The 26,741-nt window shown below is 41.1% G+C and overlaps 1 protein-coding gene across 8 annotated transcripts; it reads right to left on the bottom strand.

Annotated features, from left to right (window-relative positions):
* Positions 1–5,448: 5,448 nt before the first annotated feature.
* Positions 5,449–25,796, bottom strand: CBX1 (chromobox 1). Of its 8 annotated transcripts, none has more exons than XM_086358044.1 (6): positions 25,580–25,796; positions 12,795–12,874; positions 10,549–10,725; positions 9,923–10,100; positions 9,280–9,374; positions 5,449–6,908 (listed from the first exon to the last, which is right to left on the bottom strand). In XM_086358044.1, exons 3-6 carry the CDS (start codon positions 10,686–10,688, stop codon positions 6,764–6,766), a joined length of 558 nt encoding a protein of 185 aa, XP_086214170.1. In that variant the 5' UTR covers positions 10,689–10,725; positions 12,795–12,874; positions 25,580–25,796; the 3' UTR covers positions 5,449–6,763. The 8 variants fall into 8 exon arrangements, with proteins under 8 accessions (XP_086214170.1, XP_086214172.1, XP_086214174.1 ...); XM_086358046.1 differs by lacking the exon at positions 25,580–25,796 and adding an exon at positions 25,153–25,503; XM_086358048.1 differs by lacking the exons at positions 12,795–12,874; positions 25,580–25,796 and adding exons at positions 18,879–19,045; positions 25,153–25,256.
* Between the last annotated feature and the right edge of the window lie 945 nt (positions 25,797–26,741).

A 26,741-nucleotide genomic window follows, 5' to 3' on the forward strand; every position in this document is an offset into this window, starting at 1 on the left:
CCCAGGGTTTAAGGCATTTGAAATCCTTTCCAGCTGAGGTGACCAGAATCTTCTCCCTCAAAAAACCAAAAGGGTATGAAGTGGTGAATGCTTTAAGGTACCAGGTGGTTCTTAGAACTGCCTCATGCCCATTTATGGTAGGTACTTTACAAATGCCCAAGTAATGAACGGCCCCTTGGCAGTCTGTGAGATTACCAGACAAGGTTTTGGGCTGGAGGCTGTGTTCTCCATCATGAAACCTGTGATCTGGAACTCCCCATGTATCACTGTGTGACCTGGTTCTGTGATGCTGCTGCTGCTGCTACTAGAGTTTATTCTGTGGGGTGGAATAGAATTCTGGGAATAAGGCTGAGCTCTTAATTTGTTTCAATTTACAATGGCTTCCCACCCTCTCCTGCCCCAACTCTAGTTGGAAGGGGTTGGTCCGTCCTATCAAGTAAGAGCTGTTTCCTAAGGCAAAAAGAGAAGGCAGCAGAGGATGAAATGGTTAGGTAGCATCACGGACTCAATGGACATGAATCATGAATTTGAGCAAACTGAGAGGATAGGGAAGTCTGGCGTGCTATAGTCCATGGGGTTGCAGAGAGTCGGACACAATTTAGCAACTGAACAACAAAACTGACTGTAAACCAAATAAAACAGATTTTAAAGGAAAAAGGCTAAAAATTAAGTTGGAAAAACTGACAAAAATATATAGAAAACTGTGACAAGTAAAATTCAGAGTAATGTCTTTGTATTCTTTCTAGAAATGTGTATACGTATTTTTGTTTAGTACACAATTAGGCTTTAACTTTAGTTTTGCAACTTTTAAAACTTTTTTTTTTAAGGATTTTAAGAGAAAAATGCCTTACCCTCCCCTTTGCTAGTGTTGCTTCTGGTCTGAGAAAGTATGTTTTGGTCACCCCCTTCCCTCATGTCCCCTTATGGAGAGATGTACGGCTGTGTCTGGGAGCTTGCTGATTAGCTGGGGCTTTGGGCCAAGTTGGTCAGCACTGCTGTGGGGCTGACCTCTTTTTGCTGTTGGCAGGTGGAGTGGGTGTTCCAGCTTCAAGGCTTTTTCTGGCAGGAAGAAGATATGAGAACTCAAGCAAGGCCTGTGAAAGCTGTTGCACCTGAGACAGGAAGTGACGCAAGGTCCTGGAGTTCATAGGGGGATGAGTGGGCCTCGGGACCAAACTTCTGGGTGTCTTTTTGGGGAGGGGTCAAAAGCTTGCTTTGTCTTGACTTTAGTTCTAGGTGTTATTCAAACTGATTTTCCCACACATCTTCAATTATGTAAGGCAGTGGAAGTAGATCCTCCCCCACCCCCCCACCCCAGGCTATGTGGGGTCTTAGTTCCTCAATAGGTGATCCAATGCTTACCCCCTGCATGGAGTCTTAATTGCTAGACCACCAGGAAAGTCCCAGATCCATTGTTTCAGTCTCTGCCCCACATAAGGTCTCACTACTGAAACCAGGGCTATTTTAGTATCAAAACAGATCTTCAGTAAAAATAGAAAAAACCCCCACAGAACCGAGGGGAAAAATAGAAATCTAGAGACATGCTCCAGTGTCAAGATCTGGCCTTCAGAGCTGACTCCTTGCTCAACCTGGGGAAAGCTGAACAATTAAAAACAGCCGCTGAGTGAGGAGGTACTTACCATGGAGTCCTATCTTAGGCTGCCTTCATCCCTGCTTTTACCACCCACAGCTACAGCAGACCTGCTCTTCAGGTCTGTTTGGCAAGTAGCTGGAAAAACAAGTGCCTTGTAGAAAAGTGTCTCCACCACCCTATTTTAACTCATCCAGTAGGGACTGACCTAGAGCAACAGCTTCAGAAGCTCAGGCTGAATATATAGTTCTAGGGCACTGATGCTATGCAGGTACTGAAAGGGGTACCAGGTTGGGATCTGCCTTCCTGGAAGTCATTTTCATAACCCAGTGTAGACATGCTCTAGCAAAATCCGTGTGTTTGATTACTGATTATGATGAGTGGTTAAGCCTTTTTTTCCTATCCCTGATCTATCTGGGAAGTGAAAGGGACTCAGACCTTCACCTTGTCATTTTGTCAGTGTACCAACACCCCTCTTTAACTTCCACTTCTCACACAGAGGTGTCATTCTTCTTTCCACTAGTTCTGAACCTTACAGTAGAGAATGAGCATGTGGGGATACATGTGAAACTTAAACGTATGGTTTGAGTTCCAGTCCTTGTTAGATCTAGGACTTCTTTGAAAGTTCATGTCTGCCTGAATTAGTTGAAAAACATAAATCTAGTGTACAAGTTGTCGCCAGTGGAGTGAGAATATGGGCCCTTGCTGAAGAGGTGTATTTTCACAATCAGTAGGATAGAAACCCTTGTCTTCCTTTTTGAATGTGCAGACATATTAAGTCTTAAAGCGGGCTCTTTTCCAATCTAACTATATAATGGAGTAGGCTGCATGGTATTTGTTACTAATTCCAGTTGCTCTTTTAACCAAGGAAATAAAATCTAGTTCATCTGAAGAGAGGCAGAAAAGACCCAAGTGTTGGGGCTCTGCCTTTTAAACGAATTTAATGAGGCTAATTCAGTTGTCTTAACAAGCCTTCCAATCTTCAGCTAGGGGCTGAAGCAGTAACTGCAACTATAGGCTCATGTCCCAGAGCCAGGCCCCAAAGTAGCCCAGCCTGATCTGCGGCTATGCAAAACAGTAAACAGCAGGATTGGTCAGTCAACTAGGATTTTAAAATCCTCGTGGCATGAACAGCAGCTTTGGTACTATCACAAACTATGCAAACCAACAAGGTCAGGATGCAGATTCAGACCAGTTGGTGAATTAACACTAGCTATTTATTAAAAACTAGTCAGCATATATTGTAAACTTAAATGTTTTAGCCTTGCCTCAGAGTTTTGCCACCTAACTGGCCTAAGCCAAAAAAAAAAAGAAAAGCCTTAGAAACATTCCTTGCTCTACTTTCTTCAAGCAGGGCCAACTATGCTTTTTATCCCGGTAGGATGGTTTTTTCTTTTTTTTTCAGATTTCATTTGCTTTCAATACCCATCAGTTTACTCAAAAGGAGGTGCCCAAGGCCAAGTTGATTAAAAGTCATACAGATGAGAAAACGACTCTGAACTCTCTGGCTAGGGAATCACTAACTTGTAGAGAAAACCTTGCTGCACAGTCATACCAAGGTGATGTGCAGATCAGAGAATGATGGTTGTCTAAGGATCTTAAGCTCCTATATCAAACTTCTTACCACACACCAGACATCAGGATGCTAAAAGAAAAGGAGAAGGAAGCCAAGACTTCCTTTTACTTAGTAAGCTGAATGGCGGCCTGGTAGTGGTATTTGTATTTCAATCAAATTCTAGTGGCGGGAAAACACTGAGCCTAGACTTAGTTCATTCCTATCAGTTCTGAGTTTTAAATGAGAACATCTTTATGAGAAGGCTAACTTGCATGCACATCAGATTAATATGACTTGATCAGATAAATATGACTTGATCAGATAGATTTGATCTCAAACAGCCCAGCTCCATGCATAGTTCAGGATTTGGAGCCATTGCAGAAATTTGGATTTCAGAGTTCCACCAAATTTTGACGCAGCAGTTTCTTCTAGCATTCCCCCTTTCTCTATGAGGAAAATAACTATACCTTGTAATACAGATTCCCAGTGTCACAGACCGTAGACTGTAAATGTGTTGTGTACATATGGTCAATGCTAACTAGCCAAGGGTTAAAATCAGTTGAACTCCAGTCTGAATGAGTTCTGGAATATAAGATTACATCTGAAAATAAGTACTTAAAAACTCAACTATTAAAAATTACTTATAATTGGTAGTCAAAACTTTCAAATGCCATTGGAAAGCAGAAAGTTACTCCTGAGCATGAGTGTTTTTGTATTTATTAACTTGAAACTAAAGGCAGTAAAGGAGCAAGGTATTTTTTCTTGACTGGCTTTGCCAGTGTCAGACAATGATTCTGTCATCGAATCAGTTAGCTGTTGTTCTTCTGTAATGGTAACTAGGGCAACAACTTAATATACCTCCTTGACTCTTGGGCTAGAGGTCTGTGATGATGTAGGTTTGTCAAAGGCGTCCAACATATGTTTTTGCACATCTGAAGACATGCTCTACGAATACTTTCTGAAAGGAGACTTAAGATTTGTTGTGTCTATGTATATTTTTTCCCTAACACTTTTGCATGCATTTGTGGCTTCAACAATCACTTGAGAAGAATTTATCCTTCATTCTTGAGTCTAGAAATGTGTGATAATTGGCTTTTAAAGATAACCAAATTGTGTCCCTTCGCTTCAGTTTTCATTGCATGCATTATCAATTCCAGTGTCTTCCCTGGGAAAGAATATGGTTTAAAAAAAAAACAAAAAACTTATTTTTGTCTATGCTGAGTCTTGGTTGCTGTGCCCCGGCTTTCTGTAGTTGCAGTGGATGGGCTTACTCTCTAGTTGCTGTGCGTGGACTTCTCATTGTGATGGCTTCTCTTGTTGCAGAGGACAGGCTCCAGAGTGCACAAGCTCAGCAGTGTGGGGAATGCGCTTAAATGCCCCATGGCATGTAGGATGTTCCTGGACCAGGGATAGAACCTGTGTCCCCTTCATTTCAGGATTCTTAACCACTGGACTACCAGGAAAGTCCTACACTCAGTTTATTTGGAACAAATGCTTTAACTATTGAGTAGAGCTGAATTGATCTCAGTGGAAATCTTATTTCCCCTTTTGTAACTGACAAGAATCCAGTCCTGGGACTTGCCTGGTGGTGCAGTGGATGATCCAGAAGATTCCACATGCCACGGAGTAACTTAAGCCTGTACACTACAAGTTCTGAGCCCATGTTCTAATAAAGCCCACACACCCCAACTACTGAGTCTGCATGCTGCAGCTACTGAAGCCTGTGCTCTACAAGAGCAGCCCCCAGCAACGAGAAGCCAGTGTGCTGCAAAGAGTAGGCCCCGCTCGCCCCGACTAGAGGAAGCCCGCACAAAGCAACAAAAGACCCAGTGCAGCCAAAAAAAAGAATCTAGTTCTGTTTGGGCTCTAGAATTATAGGCAGAAAATGGATGACATTTTAATTCACTGATCAATCACAGGACCAGTACCTGAAAAGTCTGGAGAAGTTGGCTTTAGCTAAGGTCATACCAATCTATGATAACATTAGTCAGGATCTAAAGCTAACCCCAAATCTGTGTTTCCAAACATATCACAGTTTGGAACTGCTCCCAGGTCACAGACTGCTAAACACATTTTGAGCAGTATGAAGACAGAATGACGTGACAGTCTCTGTAGAAACTGTAAATGCTCAGTAAATACTAAATTAATATGGTGAGACCACTCAGAAGACTCACACCAGATACCAGATTTTCCAGCCTATAGTACTGAAAAACCATTCAAGTGTGCAGGTTGTTCCTAAAGAGGGTCAATCTATAATAAAAGGCAAGGAGAGTTTCCAGCAAGACAAGACAAAAATCAAGGATTATAAATCTATATAGTTTTATTAAGACAAAAAACTGACAGTGTTGATATGAAGTTTACATTTAAACAACTTTTCACAAAAACCTAACACACGCCTAAAAATTACAATGGAGTTCTAGATGCAGATCAAGATGATGTCAACAACTGATGGATCTCATGACTCAAGACAGCGTTTTGGATTTTAGTTAGTTCTTAGGATTAAAAAATTTGTTTTGTTTTAAAGTGAACCACTACCCCAGTATGAATATTTATCTTCTCCTGAGACCAGGGCTTTTGAAATCATTCAACTCTTGAACTTGTGCTGTCAGTGACTGAACCCTGCCACCAATGGTTTCAAAGTTCAAAAAACAGAGGCTCCAAGAGTTTTCCACCCTATGAGCACCGGCCCTTGTCTTTCCCTACTCACTTACCTCCTATACCACTCTCTGCCCTTCCCTAAATACTTCACCAGTGGCTTGGATGGAGAAGCTGATATTTGTAACTTCACAATAGGAAAAGAAAGGGTCTTCTTGTCAGTTTCATGAGTAGCACCTCTAAGACAGAATGATCTGCCTGTGTATACACTCCAATAAGACTTATCCTCCTCAACCAGTTTCCATCCCCCAAATGGCAGCTTTGGTAGCTTCTTATTCCTTTGTTGGGAACAGCATTAAGCTCAGGCAGGGAATACCTTGGCTTCTAAGTTTCAGGCATTCACAGCTTTTAAACAGTCTCTCACAGTCCTCATTTAGGTTGCCAATGGCATTTTTTGAAAGGATACAATATTCTGGACACAGAACCCAATCATCATTAGTTGTTCTTTCCTTTGTTTCACCGTTTCCCCAAATTTTAACAAAAATGATCCTAACCCATCTCCCTTCTTTCCCACCCCACCCCACCCACCCCAAATAATACACCAGTAATAGCCAAAAACTACACACATGCTACGCTGTAAAAATGCAGAGTTAACACTATCGGGAAGAAGGCTGTGTGGGTTGTGGAGATGCTCTTTGAAGATCTACAGTACCTCTTGCTCTCCCACATCCCATTCTGCGTTTTGTCCTTCATAGAAGGCCCTTTGCTTTTTTTTAAAGCAAAGTTCAGAACGGGTTGCCTTGAAACACTGACCCTCCTTCCCCTCCACCGGGATGGGTGTGCAAACTGTACAGCATGGAACGGCTTTGAAGCCCTTGGGCTGCTGTAGGGCACAGAAACTATACTGGCTCTTCAAAGGACATCTTCTCAAGCCACCTTTATGGTGTCAAGACAAGGAGAACTCCTTCTTTCCCCACTTGAAACCCACAGTCAGATGTGACAGGGGCTGGTATTCAAGAAAGTTAATTCTTATCATCTTTTTTGTCATCATCCTCTGAGGGGTAAGAATGCCACGTCAGCCTTTCCTCATAGAAGGATATGACAACCTGCGGGCACTTGACATTGGCTTCCTTGGCAGGGACCAGATCAGCCTCATCAGAGTTCTTCCTGTAGAACAAAGCACAAGAGACTTTGAGACCAGGTGCTGGTGGTCTCCTAACATGGATCTCCCAAGAAATTGGGCTTTAAAAATATTAATATATTAATTCCAGAAGTCAGGCCAGGGAAGGATGATAACATGGGGTAAGCATCATTTACTAGCAGCTTTTAGTCAAGTAATAACCTCATATCTTCTCCCATTGAAAATACCCTCTTTGTCAAAAGCTAACTCTGAACCCCTGGGAACCTCTGAACACCCCCACACATAAAAAACATGACACTCTCAGATTCTCTGAAGGAGTAAGGGAGGCTACCATATTCCCCCAAAGCCATATCCCAGCTACCAAAAGCCCATGGAGAGATCCTGGCCTGCTAACAGGATTTAATACCATGCTGGATAATAAGATTTAATACCAATCTGGCTCTGGCCAGAGCCAATGCAGGTGGAGACTTTCTTGCTGACTCATAATCACACTGTTTAACACTACCAAATACCATGCGCACACAGATAGGCCACAACTCCCAGGTGCTTTGAAATGGTGCTTCAAGACTGGGAGGTAGAAAATAAAGGGACTGTTATGTAATTCTCTATATTTTTCTGAATTTTAAAATGTTCTCAAAAATTGAAAACCACATACATATTACAAGGGACTTAGGCATAAGCTCTCTCTTCAGGCCATTGGGAACATCCTAGATGAAAGCAGTAGCACAGAGCAGGCAGCAGACAGATACATGTATGAGGGGATCTCTGATGAGGCACCACACCAGACTTCTGGAACCCCAGCAACATGTATACCTAAGCCCCACAGCCCCACTGATTCAGGGAAGAGTAAGCCAGAAAGTATGTTTTTGAACAACAGATAAGAGAATGGGAGGGCAAAGAAGTATAACAGTATGGGAGCCTGAAGCAGCCTACCCCTTGCTGACAATTCAACAACAGCCTCTGAGGTAACAGTTCAGTCATTTCACTGCACAGAAAAATAGCTACTTTAGTGAAATTAACAAGTATCTCCATTCTCCAGGAGAAATAACTTTAAAATTAACTTGGTTTTATAATCAACATCCAATCTTAACTTGCAGTTACATTCAGCTATAATCTTTACACATACTAGTGAGTCAACCAAAGGGATGTAATGTCAAGCAATAAGGAAGTGCTACCATTACTCAGACTGGTCACATACAGCCACACAAAAGTGTATCATAACTGGATTGAGTAACTCCTGGTATTCTTTTCCCCCATATGCAGCACCTTAAAATTAACTTTTCTCCTACAGGCAAGCAATAAATAAGCTAAAAGAAGGTCAGGTTCAATAAACACCTAGGGAATGCATGGGAAAAAAAAGAAGAGGTTTAGTCACCCACTCCAGTGTTCTTGCCTGGAGAATCCCAGGGACAGGGGAGCCTGGTGGGCTGCCTTCTATGAGGTCGCACAGAGTCGGACACGACTGAAGCGACTTAGCAGCAGCAGCAGCCAGCTATGACACTGGCTTTCAGTGTTCAAGTTAGGCCTCTCTTGCCACCTTCTAAAGGAGAGAAATTAGTATAGATACAAGTTTCCAAGAAGGTTCTAGACTGATAAAGGGATAAAGTCCCTAGAATAATGCTTCCTTGGCAAAGGCTTAGAAGTATTCACTCCTAATTTATATTTTAAAGGCAGTGACTGAGCTCCATTTTGGGGAGAGGAGAACAAGCATTTCCAACAATCAAGAAAATGGGAAGAAAGTCTTCCTTTTGGACAGAGAAGAGAACTTTGGGTTAATTATAGTTCTTAAGAGTCTCAGGACAACTGCTTTCATTAATATGTTTTATGGAGTACTACTACCACCGGTTATAGTGAAGAAAAGCAGGCTTCTCTGTGCTTAGTAAAGGGGCCTTGCTGACCCCTGCTGGCAGACTTTGCAATTGAAAACTTGCACCAACTGGAAAGGATCTAACCAGGACAAAGAAAGAGCTTCAGAAATTCTTTCCTAACCCTGAGAAGTTAACAGAATTTCTGATCCTGGGGCTAGCCCGATCTCTATTAAGAAGGTAGTAGAAAGGAAGGATGGTTCAATCACATTTCATTTTTTCCCCCTTTATTACAGAAATGAAATGTGATTCCTTCCTGTATATACCTCTCCACTCTAGATTTTCTCCCACCTCCTAAAAAAAAAAAAAAAAAGGGTGGGGGGTAAAAATCTGAGAATCCTAAGGGCCCTACCTGTAACTCATGAGGCCAGGTTGGCAGTCAGGCCGAGAGTAACTATTGAAGGACTAGGCCATCTTAAAGATTTCACACCTGGGCAACTAGAATTTCCAAGGTCTACCTCTTCTCCTTTGGCATGGAACAGGTGAGAAGAAGAAAAAAACCACCACCACACAGAGCCACTGGCAGACTCACCATTTCATTAGGAACATGAGTTCTCCACTGGAGTCCGTAGCTCCAATAATCCTCTCTGGTTCCAAACCCCGGGCAAAGCCTCGTGGCTTTTCTGACTGTAAAAACCAGATGGAACAATTTTAACTGTATGGGATTGTTTTCCAGACTAGAGCTATTCCTGTTTTGATGACAATGTAATCAAATCCTTCTGCCAACATTTCACCAATTCTTTGGCTCTAAGTCACAAGCCTTTTAGAATCAGAGTGATTATTCCATCAAGTTTTGATGTGCTTGAAGTTTCCCCATGTGTAAAAAGGGACATTCATCTCAAGCAAAATAAATGTTCACAATTGTTTCTTCACCCTCAAAAGGTACCTTACTTTATGGTACTGAATGGATTAAAACCTGAAATAATTAAAACATTGACAGCATCTCCTCACACAAAATACCCTTGCACTTACTTGTTCTTAAACCTCAGATGTGAGTAGATTATGTGGCTTCATGAGAGCCCCCAGACATTTTTAAAGCATTAGCCTATCTAAGACTGCAAAAGGACTGAGATCCAAGCAGCAGCGGAACAAAAGTGCTGAAATTATCTGGCTATCAGCTTCTTTGACAGCAGCATGAATTCTGGGCTAGTAAAAATTCTTACTTCAAGTCTTACCTCTTCTTTCTTCTTCTTTGGTTTGCTCTCCTCCCCCTTATCTTCCGAATCAGAATCAGCTTTGCGTTTGCCTCCCTCTGATTTATCTGTCTCGTGTGCTGTTTTCTGTGACTGCAGAAACTCAGCAATGAGGTCAGGGCAATCCAGGTTCTCTTCTGGTTCCCATGTGTTATCCTCACTGAAACCAGAGGCACAAGAGTCACAAAGTTAATACACACGCCACTGAGAGGCACAGGAGAACGAGAGCTGTTGTACTTGGAAGAGAACTAGATTCTGTCCAAGACCAAGAACTTGACAAAGTTCAAATTTCTTGGTAAGGGGTAGGGGGCTTTTTAGTATTAACACAAATTGAAAGCTGCCTCATTCAAAAGAAAGTTAACTTTATCTTTGCAAACTTGCATCAGTCTTAAGCCACACACAAACCTGCTCATCAGAAATTGGTCATGCATGATAGCATTTCGTACATGTAGATCATTTTCCTAATTAGACTATAAGCCATGGAGGCCAAGCCAGAGTCACAATGTACCCATCAGAGCACCCTGTGCCCTGTGTCATGCACATTATCAGTCTCCTGAGAGACAGTTGGTGATCGGATGAACAGATCTTTCTGGGTGAATGAAACTTACTCTGAGAACCCCTTCCACTTTAGGAGATACTCCACTTTGCCCTTTACCACTCGACGGTCTAGAACTTTTTCCACCACATATTCTTCTTCCTCTTCTTCTAGCACCTCCTCCACTTTCTTCTTGTTTTGTTTTTTCCCCATAGTGCCCGCCAGCTTTCTGGTATAAAGGATGACGCTGCTAAAATGATAAAGGAAATAAAAAGGACATTAGAGCACTCTTCTTAGAGGAATATGTGGATAAGAAAACCAGGGATATAAAAAATGACTTTAATAGGGCCCAATGCTGTTATTAAATGTTATGCCTATTCATTTTCAATAGCCAAGAGTTTTCTGATTATGTTGAACTAGAAAGTTAGTTTTCTAAAAGAGCTCCAACTAGTCTCACAGCAAAACTTCTTTATGCCTGCACATCCACTTAAAATTTTTATACTCATTCTAAGTTTAAAAATAACTCCCAATACTTCTTTACTTATGATATCTAAAGTATTACATTAATTTGAAAGAAAAGCAATCTTCCCAAAAATAAGGTCTATACATCAAACCTAAAATATATATAACCCGCTGATCCATATTTTCTCCTATTCTCTGAATGTTTTTCAATTTCACCAAAGTATTCGACTTGGATTTTTACTATGGCAAATGGCTTATCCTATTTATTAGGCATCTAGTTTAATTTTCCCTTCTGTATATGCATATATAATATATACAATTCTTCCGCATTGTTAAGCACCATCTCTTTTGAGTTCCCTTAAGTTTTTTATGTGATTTTCTTTTCTAAGAATGCCACCATTAATTCTCATTTGTTTTTATTCTTTTTATTTCTAAGTCTGAGAAAGATTCATAAAAATGCCAGAATGACCATGAGATTCTCTAATGAATTTGGAAGTATGAGAAAAAAGATATCACAGATAACAAAACCTGTATTTTTTGTGTAATATATCATCAAGCTAGATAACCTCTAAGGCTTCCCAGGTGGTGCTAGTGGTAAAGAACCCACGTGCCAATGCAGGAGACATAAGAGACATGGGTTCAATCCCTTGGTTGGGAAGATCCCCTGGAGGAGGGCATGGCAACCCACTCCAGTATTCTTGCCTGGAGAATCCTATGGACAGAGGAGCCTGGTGGGCTACAGTCCACAGGCTGCAAAGAGTCAGACACAACTGAAGCAACTTAGCACACACACACAGTAACCTCTAAGGGTTTTTCCAGTCCCCTACAAATCTGTTCTCTTCGGTCCTTTGTACAACTCATCTAACTGCTGGGTAGGCATAAAGCCTACAACTGTGTCAGTAGGTGGCGCCATAAGATACTAATACAATAAAATTGATCTACAAAACAGGCTGAAATCTACAAACTGATAGATCAGCTACCAACAGGAACTATAGAGACAAAAGTATGGCAGATGATCCGAGACAACAAAGTGGTTACTACCATGTTTCATGTTTGTATTTAAGGCAGTGCCAATTTGGGGGTTAAACTGCTTATTTCTAGCATCCTTGGGAAAGGAGTCTTACTGAGTGAAAGTATAAACACTTCTATATATTTTTAAACTGGCATGTGGACAGAATATATTTAGAAAGAGCTCACCTATAGACTATATGAAATAAACCTTTCATAAAAATCAGACTCACCATTGTGAATCAGTTACAGTATCTACAGATGTTGAGGTAGTTTACATTCTGAGATATTCTCATTTCGGTACATATGAGCAATTCGGACTAGTGAAACAACAAACATTTGGTTGGCTGCTAGAAAATTTTAGACACTGCTGGAGACTGGAGATTCAAGAGAGTAAGTAATGGTCCCTGTTTTCCAGAAACCTGTCTGCCAATTAAAAATAAAGATACCTCTTCCACTAAAGGCATTCTGAACTTTTCACATGAAGAAAGTTTTCTGAGGTGCTTTTAGTGTGGTCTATGGCAACACCCAATGCCCCTGCCCACACAGCTCAAACACACCTCTATGCTGACTCTTCTTCATTTACATTTGCTCATCTCTCTTCTTTTACATACCAAAGATTTTGTTTTCCTCCCCTCCCCCACCCCTCTGTTTTAGTGCCACATGAGTTTTCCTTTTCCTCTGTTACTGAACAGACTAATCAATGCATTGAATGTCAGCTTTGGCTTATTATTGGCTATTGTGCCTCTGATTCAAAGGCTGTTTCTTCTTCCCGGAGGGAAGTATTTTCAGGTTTTCAGAATTCTGATTGCCACGGTAAGTGTTATTTTATCAGTAAAGAAAACAAACCTAATTTTTCTTTAGGGTAAGTGCTGCAGTAGTAGCTGCTCCCAAGAACAAGTGCTCTCTTTGCAAGATTTATCTTCAGTCTTTGGTTAATGTGCAGAGAAAAATAAATTGACAGTTACCTTTCAACAACAAAGGGTACCACAACTCCCTACATTAGTTTGGACTCAGAAATTAGAAGCCACTCCCTTTCTAAACAGAAAGAGAACAGTGGTTTACAGACAACTCCAAACCAGTAATCAACCTTCTTCTAAGCAATTAAAGAAAGTAAAGAAAAGGCAGTCTTATCACTCTGGCTTCAGAATTAAGAGCTATTTATCTGTGTTGTCTACATTAATAGCTGTATTTGTCTTACAAAAAGTCCTGCTACTACAAAATAATGACAGTTTTTACCTCATCTCTAGCTACTGGGAAATCTGGAATGAGACTTTTTGATTTTCCTCTTATTTAAACTCATTGTCCTAAGAGCTCAAATGAGAAGTGAAGAATGTAGAAAATAGACCTCCACTTCTGTCTTGAGTTTTCTTAACTAGCTCATCCCAGCACCTGTCTCCAGGTTAGATTCTTTATATTGGAGATTCTCAGCCAGGCTTCCCAATGTGAGTTTTTTCCTTATTTACTGGTACATCTCTGGGGTGCTGAATAAGCCATTTGTCAAAGTCAGTAGAGAAGTGGATTAAATACACAACTCACTCTTCCCACAAAACCAAGCACTTTCAGACAAGCCAAAGTGAAAGTGTTAGTTGCTCAGTCGTGACCAACTCTTTGCGACCCCATGGACTGTAGCCCTCCAGGGTTCTCCATCTGTGGGATTTTCCAGAATACTGGAGTGAATTGCCATTTCCTTCTCTAGGGAATCTTCCTGACTCAAGGATCAAACTTGGGTCTTCCGCATTGTGGGCAGACTCTTTACTGTCTGAGCCACCAGGGAAGTCAGACAAGCCAACATTCCCTTAAATATTAACAGACCAATCATTTGCATGTACTTTCCAAACTGATAATGTCAAGAGAAATCCCCTCTCCTTGAATATGGCAGTCTCCAAATACCAGCAGTAATACCTGGAAGGAGGGCTCTCAATTGGAATTGCTTGACAAGGAAATTTCAAAGTAACTCAGATCAGAGTAGTAGCACAATGGAAAAATGCCATTAGTCAATTCTCTTTGCCACTCTCTCTAAATATCCTGGCAACCAAATTATAGCATAAAAAGTGCCAAAATCAACGAACAAAGGGTCAAGATATATACCAGAACATCACAATGTGTACACAGAGGTGAACAGTTCTAAATTAACTCAGAAATCTTAGTCCGTGGACAAGTCTTCTTAAGGCTCATCACGACGTTTCAGACAAAAATACCTATGATCAGTTAAGCTGCTATAATTTTTACCTAAATGTTTAACTGGATCTGCCACATTTAAAAAAATTAATTTTAACTTTTGTCTGTGCTGGGTCTTCACTGCTGCACGCAGGCTTTCTCTAGTCGCAGAGGGGGGCTACTCTAGTTTTGGTGCACAGGTTTCTCATTGCAGTGGCTTCTCTTGTTGCAAGAGTATGGGCTCTAGGGCGCCGGGGCTTCAGTAGCTGAGGATGGCTGGTCTCTAGAGGGCAGACATCAGTAGAAGTTGTGGTGCACAGGCTTAGCTGCCCCAAGGCATGTGGGATCTTCCCAAAGCAGGGACTGAACCCATGTGCCCTGCTTTGGCAGGATTCTGAACCACTGGACCACGAGGGAAGTCTGATATGCCACATTTAAAATGCCTAGAAAAACAATACTTTACATTTATATTGCACTTTACAGTTAATGTGCTACCACAACTCATTTGATCTTTGAAATCATCCTATAAAATAAGCCATTCAGATGTCATTGACACCTCAGAGATAACACAACACATTTACAGGAAATAAACCTCCCAAGCTCACACAATGAATAAAATTATAGCACTTCAGTATGCACATTTCCTAGCAGGGCTGGGCTAATGACCCTGCCACACACACAGATCTAGGAGCTAGACCAAACAACAACATAACACTTAAAGGGAGATTTCCCTCCAGTCTGTACAAGGATCCCTCTCTACAATCTGTCATCAGTAAATAAGTGATGGACAATGATTTCTTCCAGTTAATATCTTGAATATGTATAGGTGTTTAAAAACTACTTGGTCTTTTCCAGTGAGTCTGCTGACGTGGAGAGCACACTCACTTGAAAAGACCCGCATGCTGGGAAAGACTGAAGGCAAAAGAAGGGGGCGGCTGAGGAAGAGATGGTTAGATAGCATCACTGACTCAGTGGACATGAATTTGAGCAGACTCTGGGAGATGGGCGAGGACAGAGGAGCCTGGTGTGCTGCATCCACGGGGTTGCAACTTAGCAAATGAACAACAGCTGTTAATTAAATCAACAGGTGTGACAAAGTTTTGGCTTTTAGGGCCCCAGGAGTCTTCTGAGTCTTTTAAATTGACAAGTGCTGTGTGCTCAGTCGTTTCAGTCATGTCCGACTCTTTGCAACCCCATGGACAGCAGCCCGCCAGGCTCCTCTGTCCATGGGATTTTCCTGGCAAGAACACTGCTAGGAAAATGGGTTGCCATTTCCTCCTCCAGGGGTTCTTCCCAACCCAAGGATCAAACTCACATCTCCTGCATTGCAGGTGGATTCTTTGCCACTGAGCCAATAGGGAAGCCCTGACAAGTGCAGAATTTTGCATTTTTGTTGCTTAGCAAGTAGGCTAATGCCAGTTTTAAGAACCCAAACTTGTTATATGGTGTCCCAATGAATCTAGGAATAGTGTAAATCTGAAGCAAGAGTCATGAACTCATAGTTCTTTAAGAGAAAAAAACACAGTTGAGATTCTCCTAGACACCCCTCCACTCTTACAGTTAAGAGCTAGAAAGTGGAAAGGAGTAACAACGCTGCTTGCAGGCAGAAGACAGTGAAGTATCAGACACAGGATTAGGCATTCTGTTTTTGAATACAGGCATACCTCCAGACCTCTACAATAAAATGAGTCTCACAACTTTTCTCTTTTCCCAGTGCATATAAAAGTTGTTCACACTATAGTCTACTAAGCATGCAATAGCATTATGTCTAAATAACCAATACATATACCTTAAAAATACTGCTAAAAATGCTAACCACCATTTGCACCTTCAGCAAGTCATAATCTTTTTGCTAGTGAAGTCTTGCCTTCATGTTGACGGCTGCAGACTGATGAAGGTGGTACATTATGAAAGATTGGGTGGTTATGACAGTTTCTTAAAATAAAACAATGGAGTTCTCCACATTGACTCTTCCTTTCATAAAGTGCTTTCTTTGTAGTATTCATGCTATTTGATAGCCTTTTACCCACAGAACTTCTTTCAAAATCGGAGTCAGTCCTGTCAAACCCTGCTGTTGCTTCATCAAATGAGTTTGTATAATATTCTGAATCCTTTGTTGTCATTTCAACAACCTCCACAGTATCTCCACCAGGAGTAGATTCTATCTCAAGAAACCACTTTTTTGGCTCAACCATAGGAAGCAACTCCTCATCAGTTTAAGTTTTATTTTGAGATTGCAGTAATTTACTCTTCAGACTCCCCTTCTAAATCTAATTATCTTGCTATTTCCACTACATGTGCATTTCCTTCACTAAAGTCTTGAACTCCTCAAGGTCATCCATAATGGCCAGGAATTAACTTCTTCCAAATTCCTGTTAGTGTTGATATTTTGACCTCTTCCAATGAACCACGAATGTTCTTAACGGTATCTAGAATGGTGAATCCTTTCCAGAAGGTTTTCAATTTTCTTTCCCCAGATCTATCAGAGGAGTCACTATCTATGGCCATTATAGCCTTACAAAATGTATTTCTTAAATAATAACACTTGAAAGTCAAAATGATTCCTTGATCTACTGGCTGCAGAATGATGCTGTGTTCACAGGCATGAAAACATTAATCTTTTACATCTCCTTTAGAGCTCTTGGGTGACCAAGTGTATTATCAATAAGCAGTAATATTTTGAAAAGAATCTTTTTTCCTGAGCAGTAGGCCTCAACAGTGGGCTTAAAATACTGTAACTTTATTGTGTGCAGCAGATCTTTTCACACCAAGTATTAGTTTTTCCATGTGAAATAAATCAAGATTTAAAATGATAAAGTTATTGTTAAGGAGATGCACTGGGCAATAGAAAAAGCTGAAGAGTTTTTGTTTGAAACTGGAAAACAGAATAGTCTGGAAAAAGGGATATAAGGAAAGTACCATACATTCTAAGACCAAAAACCGCAGGGGGCCATGCTGTAAACTGTGTTGTAAACAGATTCGCTGTCATCCAGGTTTTGTTATTCCCTTTACAGAACAGTCAGATTAGAGTTTTAAGGGCCCTAAGATTTTTGAATGGTAAATGAGCACTGGCTTCAACTGAAAAGTCACCAGCTATCTTAGCCCCTATAGAGTCAGCCTATCCTTTGAAGCCAGGTATTGACTTCTCCTCTCTTGCTATGACTTTATCATAGCAAGACGACTACATGGCATCTTCTTCCAATAGAAGGTTGTTTCATCTACACTGAAAATATGTTGTTTACTGTAGCCAACTTCATTAATTATTTCAGCTAGATCTTCTATAACTTGCTGTACCTTCTACATCAGCACTTGCACCACTTGCATCACCTTGCACTTTTAAGTTAGCAGACAGCTTCTTTCTTTAAATCTTACTAACCAACCTCTGCTGACTTTTCTGCAGCTACCTTACCTTGTGAGGCTTTCATAGAAATGAGGAGTTAGGGCCTTCTCTGGATTAGACTTTGCCTTAAGGAAATGCTGTAACTGGTTTAATCTTCTATCCAGACCATTAAAACTTTCTACATATGAGCAAAAGGCTGTTTTGTTTTCTTATCATTCACGTGTTCACTGGAGTAGCACTTTTAATTTCCTTCAGAAACTTCCTTTGCATTCATAACGTGGCTAACCAGTGCCTATCTTTGGCCTTTGGCTTTTAACATGCCTTCCTCATTAAAACTTAATAGTTTTTAGCCTCTAAAGTGAGTGACACAACTTTTCCTTTCACTTGAATACTTAAGAGGGCATTGTAGTGTTATTAAATGGCCTAATTTCAAGGAATAGGGAGGCCTGGGGAGAGGAAGAGAGACTGGAACAGCTGGCAGATTAAGTTCTGCTGTCTTAAATGGGCATGGTTTGTGGCACCCAAGAACAATCACAACAGTAATATCAAAGATCACTGGTCACAGATCACTATAACAAATTTAACAGTAATGAAAAGTTTGATGTATTGAGAGAATTGCCAAAATGTGACACAGAGACATAAAGTGAGCAGATGCTGTTGGAAAAATGGCACTGACAGACTTATTCGACTGACACAGGGTTGCCATAAACTTTTAACTTGTAAACCTTCAATTTGTAAAAAATCCAATTATCTTCAAAACACAATACAGTGAAGTGCAATAAAGTGAAGTCCGAGTGAAAGGGTATGAGAAGGATCTGAGAAGACAATGAGCACAGCTCCTGATTGCCATCACATACATGAATTATAAAGGGCTACCCCAGAACTTCTAAGCTGATTTCTTGCCAGCTTTCAGAAAGGTCAAACTCCAGATGTGAGGACAAGGTAATATCTACAGACCTCTGAAACCAGACCAGTAGGGCATTCTCAGTAAATGCTAAGGTAAAACACACTGGTCTGGTGAGTCTATATTAAGCAAGAATTCACAGGAAAGCAGACCGTGAACAGAGAACTTTCACCTAAATGAGAAAAAGACTTACCTATGGAATTTATAAATACAGAAGTCTACATCCACTGAGTCAAAAAATAGAGTATGTGTATTATTTTTTAAAATATTTTGTTTTTCTAATTGTAATATATGTATTCATATTCAATTACAAAATTACTTAGTGTAGGAAATCAGTTTCCTTCCTCAAAATCTGTCTTTGTCCTTCTACATGTAAACTGACCCAGATGTACATATGTGAAAGTAGATATTACAGTTCTATAATTTGCCTTTTAATAGAATGTATCTCTGACATTGTTCCATAAAGATCTCCTTTCTTAAGCTGCACAGTATTCCATATGTATGGACACACCATACTCTAACCACTCACCTAGTGATGAAAATTTTGGTTGTTTACTATATTTTATTATTGCAAACAGTGTTGCTTTGATCACGGCATCTCATCTTTAAAAGCTCCTTAGGCGATCTGATGCACATCCTCGGAAAAAAGCCACTGCTACAAGAGGACTGACAGAAGCTACATTCCTCAGTAAATTACTGCAAACACAAATCAATTCTTATACTTAGCGAAAAGGTAGGTGAACATTTTACTTTCTCCATAAAGCCCATTATTCCAGCCCATTTAGAATAAGGCTGGAACAGTAAGTGATAACTGATGTTCTTGAAAACAAAACCTCTATATCATCTTCAACAGCATTCACTCTAGACCTCTTTTCTCCTAGCAATGACACTGGAAGAGTACTGCTTGAAGACTCCTTATAATTCCTCTAATCAGATGAAAGCTAGCTAGTATGAGCACCAGAAGCATATCTTTCCTGTCCTCGATCTCTCAAAACTATGCCTATAGGCATTATGTGTATTTACTGCAAACTCAGTTTCCTCATCTGTAAGACAGGTGTAATAACTCCATGGAATTCCTCTGGGGTGAGCTTTTTATGACCTTCTGGCATTCATTATCTATTTACATATCTGTACCTATGTTCTACTTCATTAATTATGTACTGCTTTAAGCATAACTCTGAAATCCAGTGCAATGGGAACTTGGTGAGAAAATACCATTTTTTCCCCCTTTGTATATGGCTGAAATTCATGGCTAGGTTTTTCAAAACATCAGAGCAGCTCCAGAACACACTCAAGAAGGACCCAGATCTGACTGATAAGAATGACGAGTAATTACAAAACAGAAACCCAGATCTCATTTCTGGAATACTGAGAGAGAAGAGCTGCCAGAAACTGAGAAATCACATTTCATACACCTGAAGTGTAGAAATTCCTTATGTTCTTTCATCTCATCCAGGCAGAAAAATAAAGACCTTGTAGTAAATGGCAAAAGGAATCCATCTTCCTATGAAGATAGATAGGTGAGGAAAAGGAAGTAAATTCTGGATACAAACAATGGAAAATTTCAACAGAATTATTTGCAAAAGGAATTTTAGGATTTCTGGAGAAACTACATAAATACCAAGTCAGTTTTAATGATTTATACGGTAAAGTTCTATAATAAACTTCAGAGATTATGATTTCAGGCTCTGATTTTACAGATATACTTTTCAAAAAGGTCAATTACTCAATTAAATGAATAGTCTAAGAATTCATGTAGCTTTTACTGAGTTCAGGACAAAATTATGACATTGATTTCTCTCTATTCATACTCTGTATCTGGTTTCTTACTAAATCCTGTTGATTTTTATCTTAAATATCTTTTAACTTATACATTTGTCGAGTCCACTACTACCATCCTACTCCAGGTAACCACCATCTCCTGCCCGGGTACCTCCTAACCCAGTTCATTCTCAACAGCAGCCACTGATGTAAAAATGAAGACCTCCATACCATTAACTGCATTTGAACTGAAGACCACTGCATCTAACCCTCTCAATCACGATTACCTTGCCCTCTGCCCCATTCTCCACTTAACCACCTCCCTTAACTAAAATGCCCACATAAGAAGCATCCTTGAAGCCCCAGACTAGGTTTAGATTAACTCTTCCTGTGAACATACTCCTACATCATCTACTGAGCGTCTATTATGTGTGAGACACTAGAAAAATGGGGAGACCACCACAAACAAAATTCCTGGTCTCTTAGAGTTTATATTCTAACGTGGACAAATAAGTGAGCATGAGTGGGAGTGTATGCACGCATGTGTCTGCAGAGTAGGGCTCAGACAAGCAGCAAGAAAACACTAATGGGACTTCCCTAGTGGTGCAATGGTTAAGATCTCGCCTTCCAATGCAGAGGGTGCAGGTTATTGTCAGGGAGCTAAGATTCCACATGCTTCGCCACCAAAACATAAAACAGAAGCATTACTGTAACAAATTCAATAAAGATTTTAAGGAGACAACTCGGCAAAACTTAGAAAAATATACCAAATTTAGAGAACAGTGGGTTCAAAGTCCTAGGGTGAGAAGAGCTTGCTTTATCTGAGGAACAGAAGTGTGGCCAGGTAGAAAGAGCTAGACTGAGGGAGCAGCAGACAAGAACCAGATGATAATTACTGCGCATTTCACTCCCCACTTCATTCCTTCTTCATCTAGCTCCTTTTTCCATTCCATGTTTTCCTGACCTGTCTTTTGCCTCTAGCTTAGGTTCAAGGCCTAGTCAGTTAACGGCATAAAAGTTAATGACTACAGCTCTACTAGCTTTTAATACCATCTATTAAAAAAAAAATCAAAACAATTTACTGAGAGCCTGGGTGGTAAAAGGTAACCAATTTATTCCAGCTAAAGCATTGAAAGCTTCTGAAAGTTCCACATCACAGGAACCCCTTCGACCCAGGCAAATGGAACTGTTGGGCTAGGGTAGCAGGATCTGCACTCACAGAAGTACAGGCTTTTGAAAATGCCATGAAGGTTAGTAATAACATATAACTTTTGCTGAATACTGAACACTTAATGCATAGAAAGGCACTTAATTCAACTCTCACAACAAACACTATTAAGTCCATTTCAGGAAACTAAGGCTTTCTGAAGCACAGGAAAATTCCCAAAGTCTCCCAAGGGTAAGACACAGAACCAGGACTGTAAGATTAAAAACATACAAAAAAGTACAAAAGCAAGTGAAGTCCATTTTCATTTCAACAGAAGAAATAACAGGAGTATGTAATAATTAGCAAAAGAAATATAAGCAAGAATAAGTAGCCACAAAAGTATTATTGGGGTTTAGAAAAATAAATAGCTAGGGTGACTAGAGGTTTTGAAAAGTCAGGATTTGAGGTAAGGCTCCAACAGCATTTGAAAAGCAGGACTGGAGGGAGGCAATTTAAGCCCAGGGAACTACTGTTAACAAATGCAATGAGGCACTTCTGAGGTAGGCAGGGTGTAAACCATCTTGGGTGGGAGTAGACTGAATAGGAAAGCAGCAGGTAACTGCTACAAAATTTTCTGCAGTCTCCTCCTCCTCCCTTAGAAAGGCCAAACTCCTCAGTGTAACATCTAAACCCTTCAGATTCACCTATTCCAGACTCCCACTTCCCTCACAAATCTTATATTCCTGTCAAAACAGAAAACTATAACCTGAACACACCTGCACACTTCCTCCATGCATGGATTTGCTCTTTACTTAGAAGTGTGTGTGCGCACATGCTCGGTGTGTCCAACTGTTTGCGGCCCCATGGACTGCGGCCTGCCAGGCTCTTCTGTCCATGGAATTTTCCAGGCAAGAATACTGGAGTGGGTTGCTATTATCCTGTCCAAAACTAGTAGTCAAAATCTTACCCATCCTTCAAGAGCTAGAGCAAATGCTACTTCTTCCATCACGTCTACCCAACATAGCCAAGTATTATTTCTCTTTTTCTTGTAATTACCAAAGCATTTTGTTTTTATTTTTACTCAGACACTCAATTAAAGGTAGGTCTGGACCTGGCATACGGTGCTGAACCCCATATGGGCAATAAGAATGGATGTCTCAGAATCAGATAACCAAGGAACAGAGGTTGAAAGCTCTTAGCTTTTCAGGGAAAGCTCAGCAAACAAATTGGATTATGATCAGTAGCATTACCAGACATCGAAAGGCAGGTGAAGGCATGTATAGAACATTCAATTTGTAGTCCTTCTGACTCATGTTTCTGAACGCTTTTAGTTCGTCCGTTAGCTGTAGCTGTTTGTGAGGCAAATGCTTTCCAGATGGAAAACTTTACTGAGCAAAAAACAAGAATTTGTGCCACATACCCAGTGAGCAGGACTTTCTTTTTAAAGGAATCCCTGTCCTCGAATTTTGGGATCTAGGACTAGAATATCAGTGTGAAAATAAAATTAGAATTTTATCTGAGATGTGTCCAAAACTTTGGCTAACTCCTTTTCATTGTGCTGATGTAAATGAAACTCTATTTATATATAAGCCACAGGTATCTGTAAATATTAGCAAGACACAATGATACCAGGAGCAAATCTTTTAGTTTAAAATGAAATAAGTGATTAGAAAGCAAGACCAGAATTATGACTAAGTTGGAATTAAAAGCAGATACCAAAGCATTCATAGACAACAAAACAAAATCAGAATAATGACACTAACTTCTCAAATACCACAGTTGTTAAGCTTTCAACGTGTTAGCTACTATTAAAGAAAGGCACAATTTCACAGACAAATCAGGCCATCCTCTCTTGGTCAGCAAATCACAAAAGCTTAAAGGCAGTAACTCAAATACTTACACGATCAGAATTTTGTCCTTATTCAAATAACTTCTTCAATTAACCTTGGAAAGGCTATTCAAGTTTTCAATAGACATTGCTATTGAGAAATACCTAGCTCCATACAAAGGACACAAAATTTTCAAAATACTTACATAACAGAAAATATTCAAAGTACTCTATAGCTTGCTGTTGAAAACCCAGATCCTGAGTGCTCTCCTAGTCCTGGCTTAGGGTATTTAAAAGTGCCACTTACACAATCTGTATACCTTTTCTGTATTTAATACCCGGGTGACTATATTAAAAACGGAGACTAAGACAAGAATGCCAAGGGCAACAGTTTCATTCTGCCAAATGTCATAGAACAAAAACAGGCAAATTGATTACATAAATGCACAGAGTTATTCTGCTAACACAGGGAATTCTCAGGAAGATCTCAAAGCCCTATCCATTCATTCAACAATATGAAAGAACTATATTTTAGTCTTGGATGAACAAGAGCCATGGCTCATCCTACATGAACCCATAAACTAGCCATTAGCATCTTATTTAAAAAACTACCCAGAAAAGTAAACTATGATGTAAAAATTCATCAAATACAACAGAAAATCTGTTATACCATCAGAGACAGTATACAAAAAGGGAAGATTTCATTGGTAAACTACTAGAAAATGACAAAAATGCATCACTTCTCTTTAAGTGGTGTGAATTCAAAAAGAAATATTTTCCTAGTCTCTAAAATGGTCACCAGAAGATAGAATGGTTGCTTCCTTTCTTTAGATGATGATAAAGATATTAGTATCCTGTAGTCAAACTGCAGGATAGAGTATTCTTTCTCGGTCTCCTTTAATCAAGAAGCTAGAAGCACAAAGCTATATGATATTTACATTTTTAATGGAAAAAAAAAAAATTAGGCTACAGCAGCCAATGAAGAAAACAGCACCACAGAGAAAATTGTAAAGGACTCAAGAGTCTGAACTGCCCTAAAGCTTTATCAAGGAGTGGCCGATTCCAACAATGTGCTCTTCAATCATATCACTTTCCATATAAATATCTGTAAGCACTTTGGAACACAGACACTAATTTCCCAACTGTATTCCTGCAGCCATTCCAAAATCTTGGACCTTTTAAAACTATTCCAAAATGCCGACCTGAGTCTTAACACAATTGAGAAGGGTTATGTTAAACCCCCGGCCAGAGGTTCTGGTATAACTGATCTTCTTGTAAATGCCACCTCAACAGAGTCGAACCAGTAACACGTCTGAGTGCAACAGCAATCCAAGAAAAACCTTCATCTGAAGTTTTGAAAAAGGGGTAAAGTAGTGCTCCCTTCGTGTTCAAATTTTCTAGCAAGGACAAGCTGGCTAAAAAACTTAAGAGCTCAAGGAAAAAAATCTCACAATCTCATGAACTTTTCCACGTTCTCTCTCAACTTCCCACACCATCTCACAATCTCTCACTAACTTCATTCCTTAAATATGAACTCATCTACACATTTCTACAATTTCACTGCCTTTTGTGACCAGCAACAATCCCAGATAAAAACGTATGTATTTAATTATGAATTAAAGCAAGAGTTGCACTGGGACTTTTTAACTCCTTAAAGGAAACACCGAGTGAAGGAAGGCAGGAGAAAACCTGGAAAAGATAATAAAATGCGTTCCATCTTTTTTCCACACATTATTCTTACAGCCGATCAACCAGGAAGCAAGCGGTGACCAGTTTTTCCCTTTTCTTGTGCAAGCCTCGCAGAAAAGCTCTCGGGACCTCCGCCCACTTACTCTTAACAGTTTCTCCCCGCCACCCCCAGTCCCCGAGCAAAACCAGGCAAATACCACCCCTCCTTCTAGGCCCTTCCCCAATTTACTCAACAGACCTCCCCAAAGCACTACGCTTTGGGCTGCCCTGCCCCCCACCCCCTTACAATTTCCTCGAAGTTACTGCTCCGCAACTCCGCAAGCGGAGTTCCTATGGCAGCCCTGGCGGGACCCAATATTCTCAGGTTACATTTCTAACCTCGGGTCTTGCAGTCGTCAACCCTCCCTACGTTGGTTCAAGCGCCCAGGCTGTCCCGTCCGTCCTCTCCCCAATTTACTATGTTTCCTCTCCAGCCCAATCCCCCAGCCGTCCACCCAACCCACGTAGCATTGTCTTGGTCTACTCAGGCCGAAGGGCGACGCGCAAATGCTCGGCCCATCCCAAATCGCTTCAATCTCTGGCTCCGGACTCGCCGCCCCGCCCTCTCCATCTACTCGCGCTCTTCGCCCTACCCACTGCGCCCGGCAGAAGGCTCGGCGCGGGGAGGGAGAGGGACTCGGGCGCGCTCTCCGCTCCTAACCTCCGCCGCGAGCTCGCGGCCCCTGATCCAGGGCTCCCGCCGCCGCCGCCGCCGCCGCCGCCGCGCGCCATCCCCCCGCTTGCCCGCCTCTAGCGGGCTCTTCACCTCAGAGCAGCGCCCACAAGCCCGAGAGGAATAGGTGTCGCGCTACTGGCGGGTCTTGTCCGGCCGGCCGGGGGAGTGGCGACCAGAAAAGCAACAAGCCGGGTGACCACTGTCGAGCCCCCTCACTGAAGCGGCGTACCGCAGGCCCCTGCCAACGGCCCTCCCCTCAGACGAACAAAAGAGCCTCGCACTCTGCGCTGCCCGCCGCCCGCACCGCGCAGGCGCGACGACCCATCGCACAGCAATATGGGACTCGGAGTCCATCCCGGACTACAAGACCCGAAGTGCTGCGCGCCTTCCACGGCGCCACGTACAGTTTGCGAGGGTTTCGAGAAGTTTTAATTTTTCAACCGCTAGTGCCGAAGCGACTGTAGTTCAGAACGCTGTAACCTAGCAAACTAAAACGTGTGGTTTTATAAACGAACCCGTTGATGTTCGGTGTAAAATATAAACCACTTTTGGACAGTAGTTCACATTCTTGAAAATTTTGAGTCTTATTTCTTACCAGGTCTCTATAAGGCTTTCTCACCAGATCTTTATAAGGCTTCTAGTTCTCATCGTTGAGATTAAAGTACTTCCCCTTCGATGCCTTCCCTGACCTCCTAAGCTAGGCTAGGTCCCCCTGGTAGGTGTCATTCATGATATCCTGAACTTCCCCCTTAAACTGGCTGTACGAATGGGAGGCTTTAGTGCCGAAACCCTCAATATCCGTGAGTACCCTTCCCTCACTCAGCCTCCTCAAAGATACACAGAAATAGGCAAAAAACCTGTTTCTTATTCTTTGAGACAAGTGTCCTAGTTTTGATTTCAGCTAGACTGCTGTCCCCAAACCTGTTCATGTGGAAATTCGGTCTCATGATAATGTTCACCCTACTTTACTGTTATTAATTAGTGTCTGTCTTCTTTGTTGGACTTAAAACTCCACTCCCGTTAGCACAGAAACTTCGGCCCGGTACAGCGCCTAACATAAGACAGTCAAATCAACATTTGTTGAATAAATGATTAAATAGTTTAATATGTGGGCTTCCCTTGTGGCTCAGCTGATAAAGAATCTGCCCGCAATGCGGGATACCTGGGTTCGATCCCTGGGTTGGGAAGATCCCCTGGAGAAGGGAAAGGCTACCCACTTCAGTATTCTGGCCTGGAGAATTCCATGGACTGT

The sequence above is a fragment of the Bos grunniens genome, chromosome 19, assembly GCF_055505025.1.
Source record: "Bos grunniens cultivar Pamir isolate PY7600 chromosome 19, Bosgru_T2T1.0, whole genome shotgun sequence".
NCBI lineage: Eukaryota > Metazoa > Chordata > Mammalia > Artiodactyla > Bovidae > Bos > Bos grunniens.